This window comes from Myodes glareolus, chromosome 4, assembly GCF_982192425.1.
Source record: "Myodes glareolus chromosome 4, mMyoGla1.1, whole genome shotgun sequence".
Taxonomy (NCBI): domain Eukaryota; kingdom Metazoa; phylum Chordata; class Mammalia; order Rodentia; family Cricetidae; genus Myodes; species Myodes glareolus.
In genome coordinates, this window is record NC_142029.1 from 99274680 (window position 1) to 99301904 (window position 27225).

Genomic DNA, 27225 nt, shown 5'->3' on the forward strand with positions numbered 1-27225 from the left:
CTGTTCAGAAACCTGAGGACGAGGCGAGATCAAGAGATCCCACAGACATGGCGGCAGAGGCGGCAACGGAGTTGGCAGATTCCTGAGAGATGATTCAGCACCTGATTTTACCCCTTTCCCAGCTTTCTGTCTCTCTGCCTGATCTGTCCCTTTCAGCCAAGGCTGCTTGACCCCCTGAGGGGAAAACAGCTACTTCCCCTGCCCTGATAGCAGCTTTGGGTGTTCAAGGCTAAAACCTTGCCAGATACACAGAATTACCATACTATTCAAAGTATCTAAATTCACAATCGGACGTTGTAGTCAATCTTCACAACTGGGTGTGGATTTTTAACCTCTGCTGGTCACAGGTTAAGATTTTGCTGCTTTTTCTCGGACCCCGGAATACAAAATTGCTAATTGGCACTAATTTAGTTTGACTAGTCATACCAGGGGTCCCATTTGCCAGTGCTGTAGCCCTACTCAAGGGCGCTATTCTGAGCCAACGTTTCAGATATTGTGCAAGCACTGTCTCTTCCAGGAATGCTTATGCATGTATACGCTGGAGTGTCTTCTCCTGGCCAGTGGCTTCAGGTCCGCCACGGCCTGGCCCTAGTAGGCGTTCGCCTTGGAGTATCTTTCAGCATAAATGTGGCTGGATTCTATGTATGACTAGTGAAGCAATGACGGGTTTATTGCACGGGGGGGGCGGTCTCGCCTAAGACAAGGGGTACGTTTGGACCTGAACACATTCCCGTAGACGGGTTTAGAGATCTGACACAACGACCGACATGCCTAAGACAGCTGCTAGTCATCATATTTTATGTATATAAAAAGGGAGACTTGTAGCTACCAAGGTTTTTCCCTTCTCCTGGCGATTCACAGGGCCGTGTGACCTCTGGCTCCCTGGAGACTCTGCACTAGCTCTGGCTTGAGAGGATAACTTAGCAAGAACCTGGTTCTCTTTGTTATGGTGATTCCACTTGTATTCAAGGTTTTAGCAGTAGGCCCATAGCCTGGCTCCCCAGCTGATCCTGCTCCAGGCGCCGGGAAGACTTTAATCTTCTCCTCCTGCTCCTGGATGGGAGGAGGCCTTGCATTTTCGATCCTTCTAGCCCACTGGCATAAATACCTGACTTGAGTTTAATAAAGTTGCCATTTACTCTGGTAAATGAGCAAAGGTCTCTTTTGTGTGTGTCTCTTTTTCAACCCTCAGGACAGTCGTCCATTCTCATGGGCTCGAGTTCGGGAAAGCGCGCAGCCTGAACCGGGTGTGGGTATCCATTGGAAAGTGCAGACTCTTACAATCAATCACTAGGTGACTGCTGTTTAAGTTAAGTTTAAAGAAGTACACAGCGACTATGACTGGTCGACCAGATGTCTCTGTATCTCCCCTGATTCTCTTCATGTTTCTTTGCCTCTGTCTCTCTCTGCCTCTGACAGACCTTGCAGATGTGCTGGAACCAGGTGTTCTGATCCATTTTGTTTCTACATTTTTTGCTCAAATAAAAAAAATCACAAAGCTAATTAAAGATCTATGACATTAGATTAGGGAGCAGGCTCTGTCAGGAGCATCTGCTTGAAAAGGAGACAGGCCATCCATGGAATTCCCAAGCCAGTTAGCTTAGACAATTTAGGAAGTTCTAGGCCTCTGAAGAGATTCTGCCTCAAAAGCCAAGGTGGAAAGATCTTTGGCCTCCACTTACATATGCATTTCCACCTGCAAGAACATACACACATATACAAAGGATCTGTGAAACTAGGTGTGTTGCAGATTTCTCTTAAGACGGAGACGATTTCTACTGAGTCACACATGCACTGTCTCATCAGAAGAGGTATTGTACGGGTTAACTAGCTTCACAAATATCACAGGGTGTGCTCTTGCTATCTCAACAGTGGTCAGTCTTCTTATCTTGGCTGTTAGTGTCTAAGACTCTGTTCATAATACTTGGAATTCTCATGCTGAGCCCTCTGGTTCATATGTCAGGGGGCAGTCACATTAGGAGGAATCAAGCCTTTCCCTGCAGCTGCCTGAATTACTTGCTTAGTTAACAGGTACCTGTTGAGAGCACGCTGTGTGCATGGCATTCTGGAGCTACTGGGATCCAGTAACAATTTAGATACTGATAATCTCTGCTCCACCAGAACACAGGTTTATAGACATGGCATACTATAAAATCCCAACCCTTTGCTTCAGTTTTGCTCAAGACATGGAACTGAAATCCAGCTTACATGGGGTTTGGAGTGTGAATCAATGGTAGAGTGCTTGTAGGAGTCAGGGTAAGACAAAGGCTTACAATTCAAAGTGGTATCAAGGTCAACCTAAATGTCCTGAGAATGAAAAGTTCTAGATTATTGTTTCCCTTTGCTGTGAGACAAAGGAGAAACTACCGACAGTGTTCAGTTAGTTCTCAAAAGGACACAGAGAGTGCCGAGACCCACCCACGGGTAATATTTCTGAAGGTATTATTGAATATTCCCTGTGTCTTGCCATAACATGAAGGTTTTTTAAATTATTTTATTTATTCATTTATTAAAAATTTCCACCTCTTCCCCTCCTCCTAATTTCCTCTCACTCCCCCCACTCCCCCTCCCTCTCCCTCTCTAGTCTTAAGAACAGTCAGGGTTCCCTGCCTCATGGGAAGTCCAAGGTTCTCTTCCCTCCATCCAAATTTATGAAGGTGAGCATCCAAACAAATCAGGCTCCCACAAAGTCAGTCCATGCAGTAGAATCAAAACCCAGTGCCATTGTCCTTTGCTTCTCAGTCAGCCTTCATTGACAGCCACATTCAGAGGGTCCATTTTGATCACATGCTCCATCACTCCTAGTCCAGCTGGCCTTGGTGAGCTCCTGTTAGATCAGTCCCACTGTCTCAGTGGGTGGACGCACCCGTCGTGATCCTGACTTCCTTGCTCATGTTCTCCCTCCTTCTGCTCCTCATTTGGACCTTGGGAGCTAAGTCCAGTGCTCCAATGTGGGTCTCTGTCTCTATCTCCATCCATCGCAAGATGAAGGTTCTACGGTGATACGCAAGATATTCATCAGTGTGGCTATAAGTCAAGGCCAGTTCAGGCACCCTCTCCTCTGCTGCCCAAGGAACAATCTGGGGACCTCTCCTTGGACCTGGGAACCCCTCTAGAATCAAGTCTCTTGCCAACCCTAAAATGGCTTTCTTAATTAAGATATTTACTTCCCTACTCCCATATCCACCCTTCCTCCATCCCACTCACACCATTCCCCCAAGCTTTCCCGAATCCTCCCCTTCTCCCTTCTCTCTACCCATCTCCCCTTGAAGTTGTTGAAGTATTTGCTGAGGAAAGCGAGAAGCTCTCCCCTTTGAGACTGCATCAGTTTTAAGGAATGATAATAATGTTTTTGCTCTCCAAAGTAGACTTTTTCTTTGAATCTTTAATTCTGACGTGGTTACAGTTGAGCATGGAACCGTGGACATGCTCGACAAGCGAGAACAAAGTTACCTCCATTCCTGGAAGGCAGTCTTGAGACTCCTGAAGCTGAGGTGTGGCTTTATGTGGTTGCTGTGGGCAAGTGTGTTCTCTTCACCGCTTTGTCTCCAAGGAGAGTGCTGAATGTGTTTACTGCAATGTCAGGAACAGAAATGTCCCTTCAGCTCTGTCCATGACCTTATTAAAATAAACCATTGTGATGTCTACGAAAGGAATTTCTATCCTTTTCCAGTGTTGAGAATTGACTCAGGGTCTCATATGTGTTGATCACACATACTACATTAAGTAAAAGCCTGAGTTCAGCAAAAACTTTTTTGTCTTTTGGGGTTTTTGTTTGTTTGTTTTTTTTAGACAGGGTTTCTCTGTAGCTTTGAATTCTGTCTTGAAAGTAGTTCTTGCAGACAAGGTGGACCTTTAAACTCACAGAGATCGGCCTGCCTCTGCCTCCTGAGTGCTGTATTTAAAGGAATGTGACACCATTGCCCAGATCAGTATATTCTTTTTTTTTTAAATGCAAAGAGAACATGTCTGTCTAAAGTTTATGGTGCAAAAGAGCAAAATAAACAAACAAACAAAACCACCAAGAACGGAGTGGATAATTAAGCAATGCAATGTAAGATAGGTGCTGGCAAGGAAATATCCAAGGCATTGGCTATGCAAGAACATTTCTGTTTAGAGTATCATGGCCTTTGGAGAACGACTCTGTGAGGATGAAGACAGTGAGCTATTAACAGAGTTCTGCCAGTGTGAGCATGCAAAAGGCTTTGAGACAGCTCTTGGGAACTGGGTAGAGAAGAGATGCCAGAGTGTATGATTTGCCTGTGTCTCAAGACTTGGGAATTTCTCCCAGCGGTGTTGTGGTCTTTGGGTTTCTTGCTTTACACCTTATGTGTTTTTCCCTCTAGAATCTGGCATTACAGTCACAAACAGGTAGTAGAGGTATGTGTCACCACGCCTGGTTTCTTTTCCTTCTTCTGGGTGGTTTTATTTGGGTGCTGGACTATGTTTTTAGAAAAAAAATTATTTTGTAATATTTTTCTAGACTACCTCACAGCATGTGGTCGGGAGTGGATGGAAGAAAACATACGTATGCTGAGAGAAAAGAAGAACTTACAAAACCTGAAAACGTGAAGGAATAAACAGAAAACTCCAGAAATACAGACACCCATGGGAAATAACAGAAGTCCTAATGTTCATATCACTGGGTGATGGGAGGAGACGGGGAAAGAGCAGACTGAAGAGGTATTTGATAAAATAATACATCAAACATTCCTTTGCTTAGATTTACTCTGGGAGATTTTTTTTAAAAGGCTGTTGGGCATGAACTTGCTTCCCTGATTTCTTTCTCAGTCTTTCTTGGTAGATAGGAAGGCTGTTGATTCTGGTATATTAATTTTGTAACCTGTGACTTCCCTCAAAGGGCTGATCAACTTTGAATTTCCTGAAGTAGTCTTCTGTTCTCCCTACACTCTCTGACCTTGCTGTTGTGAGACAGCTGTCTGTACACACAGTGTGAGAGGGCCAAGGCCGAGATAACCCGGATGATCCTCCCCTTTCATGGCCAGTACTGAGAGGCGTTTGTATGCTAAGGGAGCCCGGGACACCCTGCAGTCTCTGATGCACAGTGTCCAGAGCCAATAGCTGCCAGTGCACACTGTCCAGGAAGACGCTGACCCAGTCATTGGCTGTAGTTACTGCTGGCCTGGAGTGGCACTGTGGTGTCAAAGTTCTGGGATCAGTTCCCAGCTCTTGAGGCATTTCTTCCAGTCAGCAGCACTGAATTGAGCTTGGATTGGGCCTGGCAACCCTAAGTCCTGACTGAAGGTTGTGTTTCTGGGGCACCCAAGAGAGCAGGGGCTGCAGGGTCCTCTTCTCCCTGACTTCCTGTGATAGCATACCTCAGGTGATCCTTTCTCTTCCCCTGGGGTTAGCAGAGTCTAAGGCTCAAGTTCTGCTAGCTCTTTGAGACGCACACCCTCCCTGAACTCCTCCAACCCCATTATCCTGAGTGTGCTCATGGGGAGGCCTCTAGACTTCTCACGTGGTATTCTGTAGGCCTGCCAGTCAGTCTCGTGTAAGGATTTAATCTCTGCTAGCACCCAAATTCTCGTTTCTAGTCTCTCTATTCCAGCTCTTTCCTCTGGAGTTCCCCCTCTACCTTGCCCTGCTCACCGGTCTGTATGATGACCCTGAACATGACAGTGTAGTTGTGGATGGTGAGGAGGTGCTTTGACTGTGTGGAGAGCTCCACCTTTCCTGAAAACCTTCCCCCAATCTCCCAGCCTTGTCCTGTTGTGGTGTATCCTGTTTCAGGTCCTATGGGGATTTGTGGGAGTCCTGGGATTGGGTGACTTGGGTGGAACCAGTGGAGCTACAGCCTTCCTTACGCTAGGTTTCTTGGGAGAATGCCTACCTGTGCTGTGTGTCCTTTGTCATGGGCCTCTAGAAGGTTCTGGAGCAGCCTCCTAACCCCTGTGGCTCAAGGAGCCACTGTGTTCCCCTTGTCAATGTCTCTTTTCCTTGCAGAAAGTGTCCTTCCTGGAGGAGAATTCTGGCCGTCTTCTTCTTGCCACTTGTCTTCTCAGGTCTTGGTCCTCCCTCTGAATTCAGAGATGACATGTTTAAAGGGTTTCCTGCCAGGTTGGTGCAATCAGGAAGCGGGGAGCTTTGTTTCTTTTCCTGGGGAGACTAAGGAACACGAGCAGTCTAGTGTGCCCTGCTAACAGGAGTCTCATTGGTCAGGAGACCCACAGTGGCCTGGACACACCCTTCCTCAAGTTTTCCCATGAGAGTCACGCCAGGCAGGTCTCTTCTCTGGAGTGCAACTTGACTCTTTTTTCCTGAAAGTCAAATTTGAATCTGACCTAGAGCTCATACACACCTAAAAGGATGGACCATTAAGTGATTGTGAAGATGACAGGAGGAGCACCCGTGGCCTTCTGCTCCATTAACATACCAAAGGATATCAAAAGGGAAGCTCAACCAAATCCCCCTTGGAGCATTTTCTTTGTTGCTTCTGTAGTTCCGGAGCAGCTTGTTGTTGTTGTTGCTTTTTGTTTCCTTACAGTTTCAGAGGCTTCAGTCACGCCTTGTTTGGCCTCAGGTGCTAGAGCAGACCATCAGCACACACAGGTTGTAGAAGTTGAGATGGGTTAGGGCCAAGGGAAAAATACCGCCAAAGTGCCCACCTTAAGAAGTGGCTGCCTTCTTTCAGCTAGGAATGCCCACTTCCAAGATTTCCCAGAAACTCCCATTACAGCGCTACCAGATGGGGAGCAAGCCTTTAATGCATGAGTGTGGGGGTGGGGCGGTTCATATTCAAACCGTGGGAGTAGCTAACATTTGCTCATCTCTCTTGTGCCAGGCACTGGGCTAGGTGTTTAACACTTCCCAGCTCTCCCAGGGCAATGCAGTAGGTATTGTTGTCCCCACTTTATGAAGAAATCAGGTCCCAAAGGGATGCAGAAATTCATGCACAGACCTGGGATCTGATAGCCACAAAGAAGTGCCCCTCTGATTCAACTGGATTCCACTCAGTAATTATCACAGCATCCACAACCTCCTGCAATACATTGCTGTTGCTCAAGCCAGGTGAAGCCAGCCCAGGGGGAGAGAGAGCAAGACTGCTGTGCACGGTGACCCTCTACAGTGTCTCTGTAAGATGCCACCTGCGCCTTCTCTACAACATTCCAGTAAAATACCATCATGGTCTTTTAAATTTATTTTAATTTATTTTCTACAGAGGAAAACATATGGCCCATTCCCCCATCCATGACCTTGTTGACATATTTTTCTCTATTTTTTTTAAAATTAGATTAATATCTGCCCTGAGGTATTCTGAAGAACAGGTTTTGTTCTCTGAGTCTCTGGACTGCATTTCCTTTTATTTACCTACATAGATTCTTTTCCCTGGTTAAAACTTACATTATTGGGTTGATAATTGTCTCTTCATACAAATCCTTATTAATATCAATTTTCCTATATTTTTACCACACTAATTTTGGTATTTTGTATTTCCGCTCAATTCAAAACATTTAAAAATTTTCTTTTGAAGCTTTTCTTTGTTCTTTGTTTAAAATATGCTGTTAAAGTTTTGAATCTTTAGGGATTTCCCAGTCATTCTTAATTTTTCTTTTTATGTGTGTGTGTGTGTGTGTGTGTGTGTGTGTGTGTGTGTGTGTGTGTGTGTTCATGCCATACTGCAGAGGTGTAGGTCAGAAGATAATCTGAGGTGCTGTTTCTCTCTTCCCTCCATGTGAATTCTGAGGATAGACCTCAGTTTATCAGGCCAGAGTGCAAGAGCCCTGCCTGCTGGGCCGTCTCGGTACTGCAGCATTCTTTTTTGATTTCTATGTTAATACTGTTGATGGCAAAGAAAAGAATTTCTATTATTTCTGTTCTTGCTTAGTTACTGAGATTCATTCTATGTACAGATTACTGTCAGTCTTGGGACTATACCATGTACATTTTAGAACAAAATGTACTTTGCTTTTGTTTTCAAGTTATGATTATGATTTGTTTGCTCATCCCATTGTTCTCTTAATGATCATCTTAGGTATTTTGAGGGTCTTTTTAGGCACACCCACATATCATACTTTATTGGGAGCTTGTCGTGAGCCCTATTCCTGAGCGGGCATTCTGCCCTTACTTCGAGGTCTGCAAGCAAATGCTCAGGATGACCACAGTTTTTGTTCTAAGAATAAGTTTATTATGCCAATAGTCAAATCTCCAATTGTTACTATAGCAGGTGTAAGTAAACATCAAAACTATAACAACCATTTAAATGGCAAATATAAGCAAACATCAAAAACTATAACAATCCTTAGTCAATCAATCACATCACACATTCAATCACATCGCACATTCAGCAAGGATTATATGCCCTAGGCAAGGTCTTCTACCCTATTTTACTGAGGCATTGGTGTGTACGACATGATAATGGTTCGTGGCTCTCGAAGTAGACCTCTGGATCAGCAAATCTTGATCTGCAGGCAAGAGCTAGTTCTCTGGCTCTTGGAAGGTCTCAGCTGTCAAGTTGCTGGTTCATTGGATTCTCTTATGTCTGCTTCTGATAGCGTGTCTAGCCAGTCATTTTGAGAATGTCTTCTGGCCGTGAGCCTCAAGTTTTTATACTTTTCCTGGCTGCTTTACTTTCTTAATTCTAGATTAGCACACATGTCTGCTTATCATATAGTTACGTCACACTTGTTCTTTCAGCTCAAACTCTTATCACCACTGCACACATTGCTTCATACTTTTTAGTTTCATTTTGTGTGTCACTTAATATTTCCTCTTAACACTCCTGGACTTGTTTGTCCTTACAGACTCATACCAGAGCTTGTATTTTGTATGCTGTATTTTGTTGAGAAATTTATCCCTTTAGAATTTTTATTTTTCTGAATTGTCATATATCTAGTATAAATGTAGCTACTTTAGTTTTCTTTTAGTTAGTGCTTTGTGTGTGTGTGTGTGTGTATGTGTGTGTGTGTGTGTGTGTGTGTGTGTGAGAGAGAGAGAGAGAGAGAGAGAGAGAGGATTGGTGTGCAGAAAAAATTTTAATACATTTGACCCATGAACCTGGCTTGCTAGTAAGATATACTTTTATATCAAGAGTCTTCGCTGTTCAGCTGACTTGAGAATGCTGGTGGAAGTGGAGTGAATAAAAGTCTTAACTTGACAATGTGTTTGATCAAAAGTTTAAGCATCCATAAGATAAAATTTAAAAGAAATGCGCTCATTTTAGGTAAAATGAGTTCTGGATAGTTGGAAAATAGAAGACTTTGATATGTTTCCATATAGTTTGTACTAACAAGGCTTCTATGATCACACCCATTGCCCAGAACAATGGGTCAGGACTCTAACTCCAGGAATTACACTTGCTAGTTCACATCCCAGCTCTGGCAGTTCCAGGGTGAGCTAAGTTGGACAGTACTCTGACCTTGTTTTATCACCTATCCGGTGGGGTGATGGTTTATCACGGTGGGGTTCTTACATAGAACTACTTAAATAAAACACTCTACTCAGTGCCTCGTAAGAGTAAAAGTTCAACAATTCCTAGTCACTTTGATGTGTTAGTGATTATTTTATAGTCATAAAAGGTGTAGTTCACAAAGATAGCAGAATTTAAAACATTTACATGACTAATTGGCAAAAATATACAAATAAGTTAGAAATAAAAATGAGGGTCTGGAGAGATTGTTCCAAGGTTAAGAGCACTGGCTGATCTTCCAGAGGTCCTGAGTTCAATTCCCAACACCATATGATGGACTCCATTAATCTATAATAGGATCTGATACCCTCCTCTAGCATGCAGTTGTATATACATACAGGGCACAGTTGCATAAAATAAATAAGTCTTTAAAAATAAAAATTATATGAGTATGAAAGAATTTGAATCGAAATAGGAAGACGTCTACATTGGGGAAAAGGCGGGAAAAGTTGCAACTGTTCTCTCTCATGGTACCGCTGTTCTGTTTTATTTTCCCGTGTTACCCTTAGCATTTGATTTGCTTTCTTTCTAGAATGATAAACCCATTATGGTTATGGAATACTGGGCTGGCTGGTATGACATGTGGGGGCAAAGACACAATGTTAAAAGTGCAAATGGTAAGTGAATCATAGCCTTTGGCTATGATCAGGAAGGGCCTGTGCCGTGGGTCATTCACATAGCTCTCGGTTTATGGACATGCCTGCACAGGCACAAATATCCATTGAATCTTTGCTAATTGCAAGCACCATCCATGTTCTGAAGATGACCTTGTGAGTACAAATTGTATGACACTTACCCTACGGGAATCTTACAGTTGAGTGGAACCAGCAGATTGGTGGAAATGAAGACACTACTGCACAGCCCATATTTCTCAGGCTGTTCACTGCAGCGAGACAGGTGCAGTGAGAACAGAGGCAGGAAATTCTTCTCTTCAGTCAGGGAAGGAGGATGTGAAAGTGTCTCTAAGAGTCCAGAACTCCATAAAAAGTTCTGGACTTTTTGCATGATGTCTTACTCATCTCTAGGAAAGATGGCTCTGCAGCACCATGAACAAAGTGGTAGTGATTACTAGGGGCCCCCAAGCAGTGGGAGATGGGACCAGGGATTCTGGAGCCAATGGGACTCCAGCACTGAGTGGGACTGTAACCCCAGCGCTTCAGCAGCAGCTTTGCAACCTGAGGCAGAGTTCTTTCACTTCTAGGTCGAAATGTGTGTTACCCCCACAATGGGAATTATTTAGCCTAGGTGCCCATTAGTGGATGAATGGATCAAAAGAATGTGGTAAATACGCACAATGGAGCATTATTCAGTCATAAAAGTAGGGAGTCCTGCCATCTGCAGCAGCAGGGATGGAACTGGTTTTCTCTGTTAAGTGAGGTTACACAGGTAAAGCAGGGAAATGTAAAGCAATGTTGATCTCATAGCAGACTGGAGTGGAATAGTAGTTATTAGAGACTGAAGTGGTGTGGAGAGAAGAAAGGAGCAAGCTGGGTTTGGGACTCCAGAATGCACCCAAAAAGGAGACAATAGGTCTGGTTTAGAGAGGCAACTATGTGTTAAACCAATCTGTGAGGAATTTACAATGACCAGAGAAGATGGCTCTAAACGACAAAGCACAAATCCATCAGTGATAAATGATACAGGCACGTGTCTCCTCGGGGTTTAGTTAATGTGCTTTGTAGACATGGATCAAGTCACCCATGAAGGCATACCAAGACTACATCTCAATTAAATAAGATGTAAAAGTCCTTTTCTCAAAAGCAGAGAATGGGAGAAAGAGAATGTAGGATTTTTTGGAAAGATTTAATGCTGCCATTCAGAGTAATGCCCGGCAATTCCCATTTACTTAGCAAAAGTGGGTTACCACGAAGCTATTTTATTATTGCTATATGAAAACCTCACTTGTACTGAAGAGGGACAATTATCTATGTATTGGTGTAATAAAAGACTGCACGTTCATATCTCAGCCACACAGACCCGCGTAATAGCACAAAAACTACATTAATTACTATACTGTTTGGTCGATGGCTCAGGTATATTTCAGCTAGCTTTTCAGTCTTAAATTAAACCCTTTCTTTTCTTTTTTTTCAGTTATAAACTGATTGGCCTAGCAGTTCAGACTTCTTATTAACGCTTATAACTTATATTAGCCCATTATTCTTGTCTATGTTAGCTACGTGGCTTGGTACCTTATTCGGCAAGGCAGTCACATCTTGTTTCTTCTGTGGCTGGGTCACGACTGCAGACTAAGCTTTTTTCTTCCAAGAATAATTAAACCATTTCTATTATTCTATTTATCACCATGAGTCTGTGGCCTACCAGTAAGGTTCCGGCATCTTTCTCCTTTGGCAGCTATATGGTGTCTCCCAGACTCTGCCGTCTGTCTCTCTACATTCAGTTTAGTTTTCTTACCTAGCTCTAGTCTGCCCTGCCACAGGCCAAAGAAGCTTCTTTATTAACCAATGGTAATAGAACATATTCACATTATACAGAAGGGAATTCCATATCATATTGGTGACATTAAAGGTCATTTAAGAATAACAGAAGGATTGCCCCAAATGGGGCCCCCATCTATAGCCATAATGCCACCAAGCAGCAGACATGTAATCACTTGTATCTAGGGCATGGTGTCATGATAAAAGCCTTCTTTTAATTGGTAGCAAAGTAGAATCCAGGAGAAGGAGAGAGACAGAGAGAAAAAGGGAGGGGGAGAGAAGGAGAGGAGAGAGAGAGAGAGAGAAAGAGAGAAACAGAGAGAGAGACCCATGTGTGGTCTTGTAAACAAAAAGGGAGGAGCACAGGCAGAGTCAAGGCCCACGCTAAACTGCCATCTTCCCATTTCTTCTGGCAGCCAGATAAAACAGGAACCCACTGTTAAACATGCGTGCAAAAAGGAAGCTTTTGCAGCAAAAAATTATAAATAGTCATAGGCATAGTACAGTGATATGATGCTTTCCACACAATACCTCTTGAGACATCCTGGGAAGGAAGAAATTACAGCATAGTAGTTATGTGCAAATAATTTTAAAATTTAGATATTTATGAGACAAGAGTTTGATCACTTAATACATGGAGTTTGGATTCAATTTGTACCAAATTTATGGTACAGTGAGAAAAAAAAATGTTAAAAAAAGTACTGCAAGCACCAGGATTTGTTCTTCAAGAGTGGTTCTGGATGGTTCCATCCACTTGTTGGTAAGAAAGACAAAAGGATTGGTTGTAGTGAATGGAGCTGGAGAAGATATTTTTTTCACCTAAGGTCTCTGTCTCCCGTCTGTTTTCACCCCCAACAGAAATCTGACTTACTGTGTCTAGATTTATCAGATCTGGGTTTTATAAATGGAGCCCAGAGTACCCACCAGCACCGAGGTGTTGTGACTAGCTATGGCAAGTGATGATCGTGGGGGTTTCTTCTCTGGGATGGGTGGTCCTAGAATCTTAGGGAGGGGACTCCACAGTCATGTTCTTGTATCATGAGATTTCAGCAGGCAGTCCGTGCTGAGCAATGAGGCTTTTGTCTGTGCCCCTTTCTTCTTTGACTTTCTGCTGCCCAGAGAGCTGCCATCCTAGCAGCTAGGAATCCTGGCACTCAATGCTCTGCTTCATGTTTGTGCACTGACCCCGTTGTTATCAGAACTACCTGGGTGGGGAAAGGACACCAGGTAGAAGAGACAGAGCGTCTGTGAGAAAGTCAAAGGGCAGGGTGAGCTCCATGTTTGCAGACAGGACATGGGGAATGTTTCCAGGTTGACAGTTCACACCTACATCTCAGCCTGTTACAGAATGTGACAGAGACAGAGGATGAGGGTTCCTTCTATCTGAACTTGGATGGATCTGGGCTGTCACGTGTCCCCATGCAGAAGCAGGGACTGCTGTGGAGGACTGTGTGGTCCAAACAGGGTCCTCTGTCTTGTAGACTATGATGCCGTGCTGACCGAGGCTGGAGATTACACAGAAAAGTATTTCAAGCTTCGGAAACTGTTTGCTTCTGCTTCAGGTACTTAGCACCTTAGTGGGGGATGGCACTCTCATGGGCTGCCCATAGCTGTGGAGGAGCGAACAAAGGGAGGAGTCTTTTTAGGGGGTAGAGGCTTGTGAGCTCTGGAGGGGCAAGTCAATCTTACATTAAATGCCAGGTTTCCCACTGAAGAGCTAGATGGACTGGGTGAGCCTTCTAAACCTTTAACGTTTTTTCCTGACTATGAAAATAATGAATGAAACTGAATTCCTATGTGATGATGTAGACCGAATAATTTCCCATTTGCAAAGCTGTAGTATTTATTATGTGTGACTTAGTAACCGCATATGCAGAAAGAAAACATATTATATTGACTTTAATTAAATGCATCCAATTAGGTGTCCAGTAAGAGTTAGAAAAGAGCTAAAAACCAGCATTGCAAAAGATGTAACACATAGCTTTCTGCTAGTCCTCTTTCTCTACATCTCTAGGTACAACAGGTACACATGTTACTAGGTATATGTGTCCACCAGGAATTCATGTTTCGTAGATATGTGTCCCTACCAGACCTCAAAATGTAAAATGGCACCAATTATCTCCCTTAGAGAAAGAAGTTCTAGTATAAATCTCAATTTCTCACTAATTCTTTCTGGATATAGAGGACACAAGTAGTCATGGGAATATTTGAAGAAAGGAACGTCCACTTTAGTCATTTAGCCCTGCGATCCATTCTCATTATAGCAGGTTACCTGCCTCGGTTGCCTCCTCGTACTCACAAGACTGTATATCCAACTGTGGATCTATTATTCTACTTGCCATTATTTGAAATCCTACCGTACTTAAATAAGGTGAGAACTGCTTGGGCACTAGAGTGACAGGGGTGGAGGGTGGGGCCATGGAGAAATAAGGGAGCAGGATGTGTGTCTCCGAGGAGATATTTCTTCAAGGAACTTTTCTAAGGTGGAGTTTGAAAATTACTCCATGGCATTGTATCTGAACCTGGAATTATCGGCCAGGAGCCAATTGTTTCCATGGAGAAAATGGTAAAGAACTTACTTGCAGGATTAAGGAGAAAACAGGCATAACATGATATGGATTTCATGGAAGGTCCCAGCTTAAAGGACTCACTTGGTAAATGTTATCATAGGATCCACAGATGGAAATCTCTTAGCTATGAATCCATGAAAACAATCTTCTTTATTACTCATTAGTTAGCCTGTATTTTCTATAATTACATGTGTTTTCTCTCCCTCTAATTGAGAAACCTGTCTTATCTGTAGAAAATAAACTCTATAATTTATATTGGTTTCACCTCTACTGTTGCTATTTTAGACAAGAGCAGTGATCAGTAAATGCTCTGTATAAATCAATGTTTACTGAATTGAAAATTCGTCCCTCATGTTCAGCTATTTTGCAACACATCTATTTATTCTGCTGATTAATTTTTATGATTATAGTGGTTATGCAGTCGATACAATGCCCTGTTACTCCAAATTTCTTGGTTAGTAAATGTGTTATCATAGAAGCATTGTTATACCATCTATTACACAACTGTTTTTATTCAAAAAAAATCTTGAAGACCACTGTGTGGTCCAACAAATACCAACAAGAGTGTTAATACCAGGATCATAGCTTCCTCTCATTTGTCTTCTGCTCCTGCCCTGTTTCCATCCTAGCCTGTCACGCTATACTCTCCGGTAACCATGGAGAATCTTCCAATAAACAACGGCAGTGGTCAGCCCTTCGGATTGGTTCTCTATGAGACTTCCATCTGCTCTGGCGGCCTGCTCTTTGCTTACGTTCGCGGTACAGCACAGGTGGGCAATAATAGGTATCTCTGGTGGCATGTGTCCCTCCTCTGCCTCTGAGGAGTCTAGTCACAGATTTGCTTCACTGTAACAGCCGAATTCGTGTTACCCTCTCGGTATGGGTCGCGCGCCTCCGTACCTTATGCGAGTTTGGGCAAAGGCCTGAAGATTGAACAAAGACACAAGAGACCAGGGTCATTCGACAAGAGATCACCGAATGCCACTTGATTCAGCTAAATGCAAAGCTAATATACCTTGGCCCCAGTAAAGGAATTCCCTACCAGCCAGAGGGGAAACTGGCGCCTTATGGAACAGGGATACCTTCCCAGGCAGGGGGTTGGGGGCGGAGAGCAGCAACAGCAGCTGAGAGAGAATTTGGTGCCCTGTAGGTATTCTCCTAGGCAGGTGGGAAATTACCATACTAAAGACGAAGCAAAGCCCTACAGCTAAATCGCCAGGCTATGGCAGAGAGAACACAGGAACAGCAGGAAACTTTAGCTGGCAGACCAAACTGTCCTTGAGATGCACCCCAGGGAGTAAGGGGAGACCGGGGCCCTACACTTCACCATAAGCTAATATTTATTTCACCAATATTAAGGAAGCATAGAAAATTTACAGCCAAACCAAATACACTTTTATGGTTTGTTTTGCTATAACTCACAGTCTGCTGGGGAGTCCTGTTCAGCTTCCAGTCACCTGAGCACCAAAGTCAGTACCCGTCTTGTTCTTCCTCATGACCCCTTCCTACCTAAAGCCCTGTCCTGCAGGCAGGCCTATCAACCAGTCTGATGCCGGCTCTTCTCTCGTAGGTGTTCTTGAATGACACAAGGATAGGAGATCTGGATGAGGATACTCATCACCTGACTATTCCTCAAATTCAGGTCAGCAATCCCGCAGTCCAGGCGACACCCTTGACTGCCCCTTTAAGGCCGCCTGGTTCTGGAGCTTGACTGCCACCTCTTCCCACTGGGCTTCTCACAAAGGCTGTAGCAGGAAGGTGAAGGTCTGCAATCTTAAGGCATCTTCAAAGCTTTTGAGATCTAGGGACCTAAAGGATGAATTGCTTAGCAAGAGTAGAAGTTCTTTTTGGGTCACATTTATCAAAAGCAGAATGAAAGATTCTTTCTGCCTGTCCTAACAGGAAGAGCAATAAAAAAAGAGTAGATGAGCCCAATAGGGTGTGTATGAGATGCGGCGGCAGGGGTGAGGGGAAGAAAGAGAGACAGAGAGATGTACTGGAAAACAATGATGTGTTCTAGAATATGAGCTCTAGGCAGATATTTTGTTCCCACTAACTTGTTTGCCTCAGCAGGATTGTCAGCTTCTGAGGATCCTGGTTGAGAACCAAGGCCGGGTCTGTTATTCACAGAAAATTCAATATGAATGGAAAGGTAGGCTTCGTGCTGAGATACACGTGTAGCTTCTCTTCATTTACCTAAAGCTCATAGCTGTTCTGGGGGGTTGGAAAGAGAGAAATGATTCCCTTAGAAGTGGGCTACTTCAGCCCTAAGAGTGACAATGTTACTTCGTGCCTTCTTCCTTGTTCTGCCCTTTCTTGCTACCCATGGCGGGAAAGAAGAACAATTATGTTGGATGCTGGCCCAGCTTAGATCAGGACTCCATCTTCTTTTATGAAAAATCCCTATACTAAGTAGGAGATGCTTTTAGTAGTGCGAAAGCATACAACAAGAAAATTTAAGGGACAATGGGTCAGCACAATATTTATTCTCTTGGCTGTATTTCTTGACAAATAGACTCTATACTCTTTATTTCTCTCTCAAACCTTGATGAATATCCAGCCCCCTGTTGCTAGTCTCTTTTCTGCCTCTGTCCACAGGATTAGATGCTGATGTTAGCATCAATGACACTTTGCTGACAAACTTCACCATTTATTCTCTGGACTTGAAGATGAGCTTCTTCAAGAGGTAGGTTGCTCCCTACCCACAATGCATCCTGAGAGCCTGAGAGGTCATGAATTCGTCCTGTACTAATGAAAAGCTCAAGATTCAGACACTTGCAGTGGGAGACTCCAGTTCTCGGATGCTCCACTTCAGCACTAGAAGCGAATAGGTGTTTCAATTGCTACTTCAGTACTTTCAGTTAAACACAGAGATGAAATCCTGGCCTCTGTGGGAGAATGCTGGGTCAGTATTGTGAGGAGAGCTGGGAAGAGTTCTCCTTAGCTGCATCTTTTAAACCCTCCTGCAGGCTCCTTTCTGCTAACTGGAAGCATGCTCCAGAACATTATTTAGGTCCTGCCTTCTATAGGGGGACCTTGACGGCTGGTTCTTCTCCCAAGGATACCTTCTTGGACCTTTCAGTAAGTAAGCCTTCTCTTCTCTTATGATGTTCTAAATATGTCTTTTCTTTTGAGATATATTTTAATTTAAAAATTAATGTCTGTTTGTGTGTTTATATGTATGTATACAGGAATGTATGTGCTATGTCCTGGAGGCCAGGAGAGGGAATCAGATCACCTGGTGTTGGAAATATAAGCAGTTTTGAGCTGCTTGACATAGGTGCTGGTAACTGAATTCAGGTCTTCTGCAAGAGCAGACTGTGTTCTTAGCACTCAGCCATTTCTCGAGTCCCACACACAGCATTTTGAAGACTCCAGGACATTGCAGGAGAGGAGGCAGAATGAATGCAGGAGCATGACTCCACGGAAGCACTGTCTCTGGATGCAGCAGAGCAGAACATGAACTTGCAGGGCTGTGACAGCATGTGTAAGACCTGTGCACACCTAAGCAAGAGCAAATCCCAGAATGGAGAGCTGGGCATAACGTTCCACCACTAGCTCAGGAGCTATTGGCAATTCTTAGAAGCTGGGAGTTGTTCATGGTTCTACCATGATCCTGTGGTAGGTGGACACATTCAAGATTTAGAAAGCACAAACTGACCTTGAGAGGGGGGCAAACCAGCTCAAAGTCTAGTAGGAATAGAGGCCGTGTTGGGGGGAGTTGGGGGAGAAAGTTTGAATATGGTCGAAATATTTATAAACTTCTCAGAGAACTAATATAAATATAATATATATATTGAAAATAAAAAATATGTACAAAAATAAAGCAAATAAAACCCAAGAAAGGCCATGATATACCTGAAAAAATATTTATTCCTTTTTTCCCATAAAACTGTATGATCTTCTTCAATCATCCTAACTTATTGCTATTTATAAGGTATATGAAAATACAATTGAAAATTCAAACAATTATAAATAACATCTACAGAACAAATGGCAGACTCGCCTTCAAACTTATCATATTCCACTTATCTGTGTTTGCCCAAAGTACATATTTATATTTAAATGTGCTTCAATATTCAACCGTAAAATTTCTTCTTGGTTAATCTACTAAAGGTTTGTTAGTTTTGTCTTTCCAAAAAGGCAAATGATAGTTTTAGTGATACTTTATATTTTTTTTATCTCCATTTCATCTTTTGTCTACTTTTTGTTACTTCTTTCCCACTGACTTGAATTTGTGGCAATGAGCCTGGCTTTACCTTCTGGGTGCTGGGAACACAGACAGGACCTGCCACACCTGACCAGTTCTTTAAACCAGGGTTGAGTCTCTCGTCTTTTCCTTCTGTATATTTACTGTGTCTGGGACTCCTGCATTTTAATTGATTTTCTGGTTTTAGTTGTCATGGTTTAGCTTTCAGATGTCGAACTCAACCCATTCTCAGGACTGCTGGGATCCCTCAGTTTCCTGTTGTCTTGGGGAGGACTTACTTCTCTTTCATTTTTGAGGGGCAGGTTTTCTAGGTATCGTATTCTTGGCTGGTGTATTTTCTCTTTCTGAACTTTGGACATGCCAGCTCATTCGCTGCTGCCTGTAAGTTTTCTTCTGAGAAAAGCACAGCTACTCTACGGAAGATTCCCTTCTGTGCAGCCTGATGCTTTTCTCTTACTGATGCTGAATTCTCTTTGAAGTTTTGTTGGCTTCAGAGAAAACCTTTCTTGGTAGAATGTAATTGAGGTTCTTTGAACTTCTTGAGTGTCTGGTCTTTTCCAATTTTGGAGGAATTTTTACTATTGTTTTACCAAGTTTGTTTCTATGCCGTTCCTCTTCATTCCTGCTGTGATCTTTATGAGTGAACGTTTATTTGTCTACTGTCCATTTCATAATTGTCATTGGCTGCCTCCTCCTTCCTTTTTCTCCTTCCCCACCCCTTTTTTCCTCCTCCTTTTTTCCCCCCTTACTGGCATAATTCACACAATGTTGAATTTCAGAAGCCCTTCTGTTTGTTCTGATCTGTTGTTGAGGTTTTCAACTGTGGCCCTTATTTACATTTTTAACTTTGTTGGTGTCAACGAAGTTTTTCTCTTCTTAAAAATAACCTCTACTCTGTGTCTTTAAATGTTGTAATAAAACAAAAAAAAGAAGCAAATTATAGTGTTATAGGACATCCCAGGGGTCCTAAGGCTTGCTTTAGAATGATAATGATGATGATGATAATACGAGTAGTAATAGTAGTAGTAGTAGTAGTAGTAGTAGTAGTAATAGTAGTAGTAGTAGTAGTAGTAGTAGTAATAGTAGTAGTAGTAGTAGTAGTAGTAGTAGTAGTAATAGTAGTAATAGTAGTAATAGTAGTCAAGGAAGCCCATATAGTTTCATAGAGCACACTTAACTAGTCATGGCTCTTTTCTAGAATGAACAGTAGCACATCTTATCATAGTGGTCAAGAGTGACAAATTTGTTAGTAACTAATGAAAACAAGTGTCCTTAAGGGACATAATCCTTTTTGAGAAAAAAAAAAGCTCAACCTGCCTAAAGGACTTTTGCTTTTCATCTTTTTTTAAATTAAATAATTATTTAAAGAAACAATCTTAGGGGCTGTTGTTGAGGCTTTCAACTGTGTTTCTTATTTACATTTTTAACTTTGTTGTTACTAACGACGTTTTTCTGATTGTCTCTTCTTAAAAATAACATCTATCTTTGCAACTTATGTCATAAGTAGATATGTCTTTAAATGCTGTAATAAAACAAAACAAAGAAGTAAATTATTATGTGAGTTCCCAGGGGTCCTATGCCTTACTTTATAGCAACAACAACAACAACAATAATAATAATAATAATAAAATAGTAAACTAATCCCAGATCCTTTTATTCAGCACACCTAACCGGTCATGTCTCCCTTTTAGCATATCTTTGTATGGTGGGCAAGAGTTTCAAATTTGTTAGTTAGTTAAATGAAAAGAGTACCCATAAGGGGCATAAATATTTTTGAGAAAAAGAAGTTCAGCATGCCTAAAGGACTTTTGTCCTTCATCTTTTTTGAATTTATTTATTTACTTTTTAACAATCTTTTCTCATTTTTACATACCAATCCCAGTTTCCACTCTTTCTCCTCCTCCCTCTCTATCCACCTTCCCCCAACCCAATCCTCATCCACTCTTCAGAGAGAGTAAGGCTTCCCATGGGGAGGCAACACAGTCTAGCACATCACTTTGAGGAAGGACCAAGGTGCTTCCCACTATGTCCATGCTGAGCAAGGTATCCCTCCAAAGTGAATGGGTTTCATAAAGCCAATTAAACCAGTAGGGATGAATTCTGGTCCAGCTGCCACTGGCACCACACTCTGCACCAACCATACAACTGTTACCCACATTTAGAGGGCCTAGTTCATCCTATGTTGGCTCCCCAGTTGTCAGATTGGAACCAATGAGCTCCCATTAGCTCAGGTAAGCTGCTTCAGTATATATCTCCATCACGGTCTTGACCCCTTTCCTCATATTATTGCTCCTCCCTCTCTTCAACTGGACTTTGGAAGCTCAGATCTGTGCTTCACTGTGAATCTCCGCATCTGCTTCTGTCAGTTGCTGGATGAAGGTTCTATGATGACAATTAAGGTACTTATCAATCTGATTAGAGGAAAGGCCAGTTCAGGCACTCTCTTCACTATTAGTTAGGGTCTTAGCTGGAGCCATTCTTGTGTGTCTTCCATCTTAATGACATAAGTTGATCATGCCCAGAAGTGTTCTTAAAATTTAAGCACGTGTCCCATGACCTTGAAGTCTTGCCTAAGAACGTGTCCACTATCTTACTGAGTTGTGACTTTAAACTGAGCACACTCATTAGCATACATCTTAAACTGAGGTTCCTCATGAATGTGCTTTCTCTCAAAATGCTTTACTATACAAATATGTACAGGCTTCCTAACTGAAATTGCCAGAACAACCCTGACAATGTTATTTATTGTGTTACTTTGGGGGATATTTCTAAAAGCCAGGATGCATGTCTTCTTATCTTTAAAAATAAATGTTAACTTTAGGAAAAGTGGGAATGGCAACAGAAGAGACAGCTGTGATAGAATGTATTTGTCCTTGCTGAGCCAGAATACGGTCTAAAGTGATTTGGCTGTTGAACACTAGTTTGACAAGGAATTTATCCTTCTCTATTGAACAGAAATGGCCCAGGCCATATTGTTAGGTACTTTCTGTTGAGTTTTAAATCAAGTGTTCATGATCCCCTGCCAGGGCAAAAATGTTTTGTCAGATGTATGCCAGAATCCACTTTCCTGGTTCCAAGGCAAATACTTTATTATTTCTCAAAAACAATATTGGTTAGCTGGGCCAGAGTTTGCTTTCTGAAGATGGTAGATATTAGAATTGTCATCAGATGCCTCTAGAGAGAAGTTTGACAATCTGTCTGTCTGTCTATATGGCAGCCATGGGTATAAACAAACGTCCACCAAACAAAGAAAAACCTTGTCTCTAGTACATTGGTTCTGTGCTATCTTTACTTTGGTACAATAAATCCAGGGGCCTATGTTTGTATGAATATTCAGTAAGGTTGTGATAGTTAGAATAAGAATGGGCCCCATGGGCTCATATATTGAACGTTTCATAATAATGGAGTAACACTATTTGGAAAGGTTTAGGAAGTGTAGTCTTGTTAGGGGAGCATGTCACTAGGGGTCAGCTTTGAGCTTTCAAAACTCATAATAGGTTCAGCTCTCTCTCTCTCTCTCTCTCTCTCTCTCTCTCTCTCTCTCTCTCAACACCCCCCCCCAGTATTAATCAGGATGTAGCTCTCAATTACTTCTCCACCACTGCCATCCATGCCTGTCACCAATCTTCCCACCTTGATGATGCCTCTGCTAAGTCTTAGCCATTTTTCTATTGCTGTGAAATGACAGCATGGCCACGGCAAGTCTTCTAACAGAAAGCATTTAGTTGGGGCTGGCTTACAGTTTCAGAAAAATAGTTCATGATCATTACATTACAGAAGAGCATGGCTACACACTCAGGCAGGCAGATGTGTTGCTTGAGAAGAAGTTGAGACTCCTACTTCTAGACCCACAGACGTCAGGAAGAAAGATTCTGGGTTTGGTGAGGGTCTTGGAAACCTCAAAACCCCTCCCCAGTGACCCACTTCCTTCAGCAAGGCCACATTTCCTAAACCATCTCAGATAGTGCCACTCCCTAATGACTAAGCATTCAAGTATACGAGCCCAGGTCGTTCATTCTTATTCTACCCACCACACTACTCTTAAGTGGATCCAGATTTCCAGGTTTTGAAATGCTTATTCTTCTGGTTGATAGGGGTGAAGTCTTATCCCTGCATGAAAATATACATTTAAGCCTGTATACTTAACAAGGGTGTGCATTCCTTGCCCTAGATAGGTTGTGTGATTTATTGGCAGTTCCATTTCTGCATCCACGGATATGTTGGGGCTAGAACTTACCAGGATGGTGGTACTGGAACATTTCACAGAGATGAACTTGAGCTTCTTTCGTAGCAGCCCTGATGTGAGTCAGGACAGTGGGTAAAAGTAGCTTTCTGGTGAAGCTGTCTGGGCTACCTTAAGTGAGACTGCCCCTTAAGGTTTGCCAGAGGATGAGAGTGCCCATAGGGCATTGTCCATCGTGTTCCCAGCATCTTGGAAATCCCATTGGAAGTTCTCTCCTGGCAGCATGCCTCTGGCCTGGCCTGCTCTTCCCAGTGAGAGTACAGCTCTTAGCTGAATGTTATTCTTTTGGCACCTGCGTGACTTTTTTCTGGAAACCTAGCTAAAGTGATAAGCAAATGTTGAAAGGACAGATACATGGACAGAAAAACTGGCATCAAGCAGGCCATGTGTGTTCTGATGGAAACACATGGGCAAAATCAGCAACTTGGAAAATCTGCTTTATTCTATACATCTGAGTTGAGAAGGTGGACTTATTGTATACAGCTAGAAACAAACCTGGGTGTGGCCATTTGAATGAGGATTGCCCCTGTTGGCTCATCGTTAGTCCAAGAAGAGAGGAAAGATGAGGAGATGTGGCCTTGTTTGGGGAGGTGTGTCACTGAGGGTGCGCTTTGATGTTTCACAAGCTAACAGCAGGCCCAGGCTCCCTCTCTATGTACTCCTGCTTCAGCGCCATGGCTGCCTGCTGTCTGCTCCCGGCCATGTTATTTGAGGTCTAAGCTCTTGAAACTGTATGCAAGCTCCCACTTAAATGCTTTTTTGTGGTGCACGCCATTAATCCCAGCACTCAGGAGGCAGAGATAGGTGGATTTCTGTGAGTTCAAGGCCAGCCTGATCTACAGAGCAAGTTCCGGGATAGCTAGAGTGGTTACTCAGAGAAAAGCCTTACTTGAAAACTGAACAAATAAACCACCATGGTGAGTTCATAGCAATAGAACAGTAACTGAGAAAATGAGAGTATAGGACAGGGCTGCCCAAGGAGACAGGCTTAGCTAATCTAGGTAGGGGTTCTGTGTGAGAGAAGGACTTCACATTGCAATAATCTGGAAGATGTGGTTCATAGTTTCTGGACAGTTTGATCAATCATTCGAAACACTCATCCTTGGTCCAGACGAAGGCTTTGCCAATTCCCTGACCTAACCTGGGGAAGACTTTGTCTACACAGATACGAAATGTCTGAAAGTCTACTGTTTTGTTTTGAAATGTCAACCTCAGAGGAGGAAGGAATGGTTTAGATAGAGGCAGGGAGGGGGCAAAAGACAGGCAGAGAATCTGGACAAAGATATGAGTATTCTGCCTCAATAACTGGTTTATTTAAATAAGGTTAAACACGATAATCAAAGGTTTGTAAACCCAAGGTCTGATGCCTTCTTCTGACCTCACCTAGAACAAGGCATTCGAAGAGCACATAGTACATTGAAGCAGAATACTCGTATCTTTACAAAGAAAATGAAGAAACATACAAATGTCATTTAAGAAAACCACGTATCTTTCATCACTCTCAGCAGTACTGTTCATCTGTTTATCTTGTTCTTATCTGGGAAATAAACATCCTTGCTTTAAAACGCAGCGCACACATCCTTCATCAGCAGAGAGCAGCATCTCCAGGGAAGGCTGGCTCCACTGTCTTCTTGCTTATTCTCAGACAGTGGGGAAGATGCTCTAGATGGTTTCCATTCTAGGTTGTTTCATACTCGGTATCCTGAACTCCTTCATCTTGCTCTCAGTCCACACTGTCTTAGGTTTCACTTTCTGTTCCTGTGTCCAAACCCCTCATTCCTTTACAGAACTGGCATTATGGGTTTGTGTTCATCAACGGACGCAATCTTGGAAGATATCAGCACATTGGGCCTCAGAGAACACTGTACCTTCCTGGACCCTGGCTTCAGCCAAAAGACAATGAGGTGAGTTACCCTGCCTTGCCTCGAGGTGGCGTCAACCTTTAGATGGGCCTTTGTTCTCAGTTTCAGTATCTTCATCTTGTGCAGACCAGGCCTGACTATTCTCACCACCAGTTTTCTTCCCTCCCAGATCATCATGTTTGAGATGATAGAGAAGGGTTTTTACATCCAAACTACAAAGAAACCCCAGCTGAATGGCTAGGACAACACAAGTCTTGGATTGTTGGAGCCATCCCGGAATGTTTCCTCAGGATTTTGATCCTGCTAAGAATATCAAACATCGAGTTGCCTGCAGAAAAATACAACACTAACCTTAATACCCAGAGAAATTATTACTTATCTTACACTATCCATTTACTTCCTGGTTTTAGGCTATAGTCTTGAAAATCTTTAATAAACGAATTTATCTAGTTAAATGCTTACTCCTTAATAAGCTCTTATTCTCTGTCCAGATACGTTTTTAGGAAGGAACAAAATGAAAACAAGTTTAACTTCTGCTTCCTAGTGCTCAGTTGGGAGGAAAAGAATTATCTCTAACTTAAGAAAGAAGAAGCAAGCTGGTCTTCCACTGGAGAATGGTGATTGTGAGGTGTGTGTGAGTGTGGTGTGTGTGTGTGTATGTGTGTAGGAGGCAATATAGGTCACTGATCAGTGTATTTAGACATTTCCCTGTCTTGTTTGTCTTCAAGGTGATCTCTTGGGTCACATCCAATCAAAGATCAAATAGCCATTTGGTTTGGTTGAGACATGTGTGGTGGCAAAACCTGGCACTGAGACCGATAAAGTTTACTACTTCATGGTTACTTGGATGTAGTGGAGCCTTTTACTGGCAATGAACAAGTATTAGTCAAGTATTAGTGAAATTAGCATACATCCATTAATAATCCAGCCAATCCAAATCACACCATTTGAAGTCAAACATATTCTCTCATATAAAGAATATTCTGTCCCAAATTCCAGTCACTAACTTTTCATGATCTTACCTCTATTATTATAGTGGATATATATATATATATATATACATATATGTACATATATCATATGTAATAATATATTATTATATATAGTGATTCAAGCAACGTTGTAGGTAGTCAAATCAGAAGTTCATAAGAGGAAGAAACCACTCCCTTTATATATTCTAATTTTGATCATCAAATTTTTGCTTGGTTTCAGTAAACATGGAAATACAGGAAAATGACATTGATCAAAGAGTGTTTTCTTTTAACAAGATTTGCAGTAGTGAACGTGTGTGGAGCTGGAGGTTTTGAGTTGCAGGAGGTTTTGAGTCACCCAATGTGGGTTCTGGAAATGCAATTCTGGTCTTCTGGAAGAGCAGTGCACACTTTTACGGGCTGAGCCATCTCTAGTCCCCAGGTCTTTTAAAGTAAGAAGCAGACGTGGGTGACCAGGAAGCATGAGCAGCTGCCAGCTCTCCAGGAAGCCAGCGTCTTAGGTTTGACATCCTTTGTAAAAGCACCGGGAGGGTCGCACAGGCGATGGAGAGGGACACAGTTCATAATAACTGGACTCTGACATGTGTAACCAAATCTCAGCTCACAAGAGATGTTTCTTTGATTTTATCCTGTACCGGTCACATTTTCCTATCAAATACTACACTTTTTTTTTTCAGAAATTTCCCCTTCAAAGTATAAGCTGTATGAAAAAAAAAAACTATAAATTCACTTTTTCACTGGCTAATTTCAAATACACAATCCCGATGTTACAAGGCCATTTGCATACTAATAAAATCCCATTGATGTTTGGATAATCTGATACACTATATCAAATCAGGGCACGGGGAAACAAAAACACTTCCGTCTGTTACACAAGAGATTCAACTCTTCAGCCTAGAGACAGTCACTTGTCCCTCTTCAGCACTAGTGTGGTTCTCCATGTGAACATGCTCCCTCCTGTAATGTCATGTTCCATTAACATTCCAAGCCAGAATTCAAACTTCAAAACCAGCCAGCTAAGCCAAATAGGTAACCAGATGTCAATCTTCTCAAAACCTTAATCCCAATAGCTGTGAAACTGATTTAGTGGCCTGACTCTAAACACCAGAAAGTGATAACAAATTATTAGGTTCAGCTTCCATGGTCCTAATTTACTGTAATATACTTGGTAGGACTCAGAGTAGAATCCAGCATTGATTCTAGTTCCATGCAAATCAGTTGGATTAATTATTAACATGGGACAATAGATTTCTAGTCTACTAAGTGTAGAGGTGTCCTGATACACTTTCTTTTACCTCTACAATAAAACCCCTGAGTTAGGTCCTTCAGAAAGAATATAGGCTTCTCTGTTTCAGTGTTCTAGAAATTCAAAGCACAGAATGAACATCTTCCATCCTCTGATGGGACAATGGGAGTCATGAAGGAAAGAAAGTGCAGGTCGTGAGTCAGAGGCATGAGGCGTTCAGGAGCTGGGTTTGCTGCT

General features: G+C 42.4%; 2 protein-coding genes across 2 annotated transcripts; both read left to right on the forward strand.

Annotated features, from left to right (window-relative positions):
- The first annotated feature begins 4123 nt into the window (after nucleotides 1–4123).
- LOC148122399 (beta-galactosidase-1-like protein 3) lies at nucleotides 4124–16616 on the forward strand. Its single transcript, XM_087905948.1, has 8 exons — nucleotides 4124–4228; nucleotides 5573–5657; nucleotides 12746–12817; nucleotides 13347–13427; nucleotides 14130–14236; nucleotides 15065–15205; nucleotides 16006–16077; nucleotides 16509–16616. Exons 1-8 carry the CDS (start codon nucleotides 4124–4126, stop codon nucleotides 16614–16616), a joined length of 771 nt encoding a protein of 256 aa, XP_087762074.1.
- Nucleotides 16617–17253: 637 nt separating this feature from the next.
- LOC148122400 (beta-galactosidase-1-like protein 3) lies at nucleotides 17254–25205 on the forward strand. Its single transcript, XM_087905749.1, has 3 exons — nucleotides 17254–17516; nucleotides 24676–24792; nucleotides 24920–25205. Exons 1-3 carry the CDS (start codon nucleotides 17334–17336, stop codon nucleotides 24989–24991), a joined length of 372 nt encoding a protein of 123 aa, XP_087761875.1. The 5' UTR covers nucleotides 17254–17333; the 3' UTR covers nucleotides 24992–25205.
- The last annotated feature ends 2020 nt before the right edge of the window (nucleotides 25206–27225 follow it).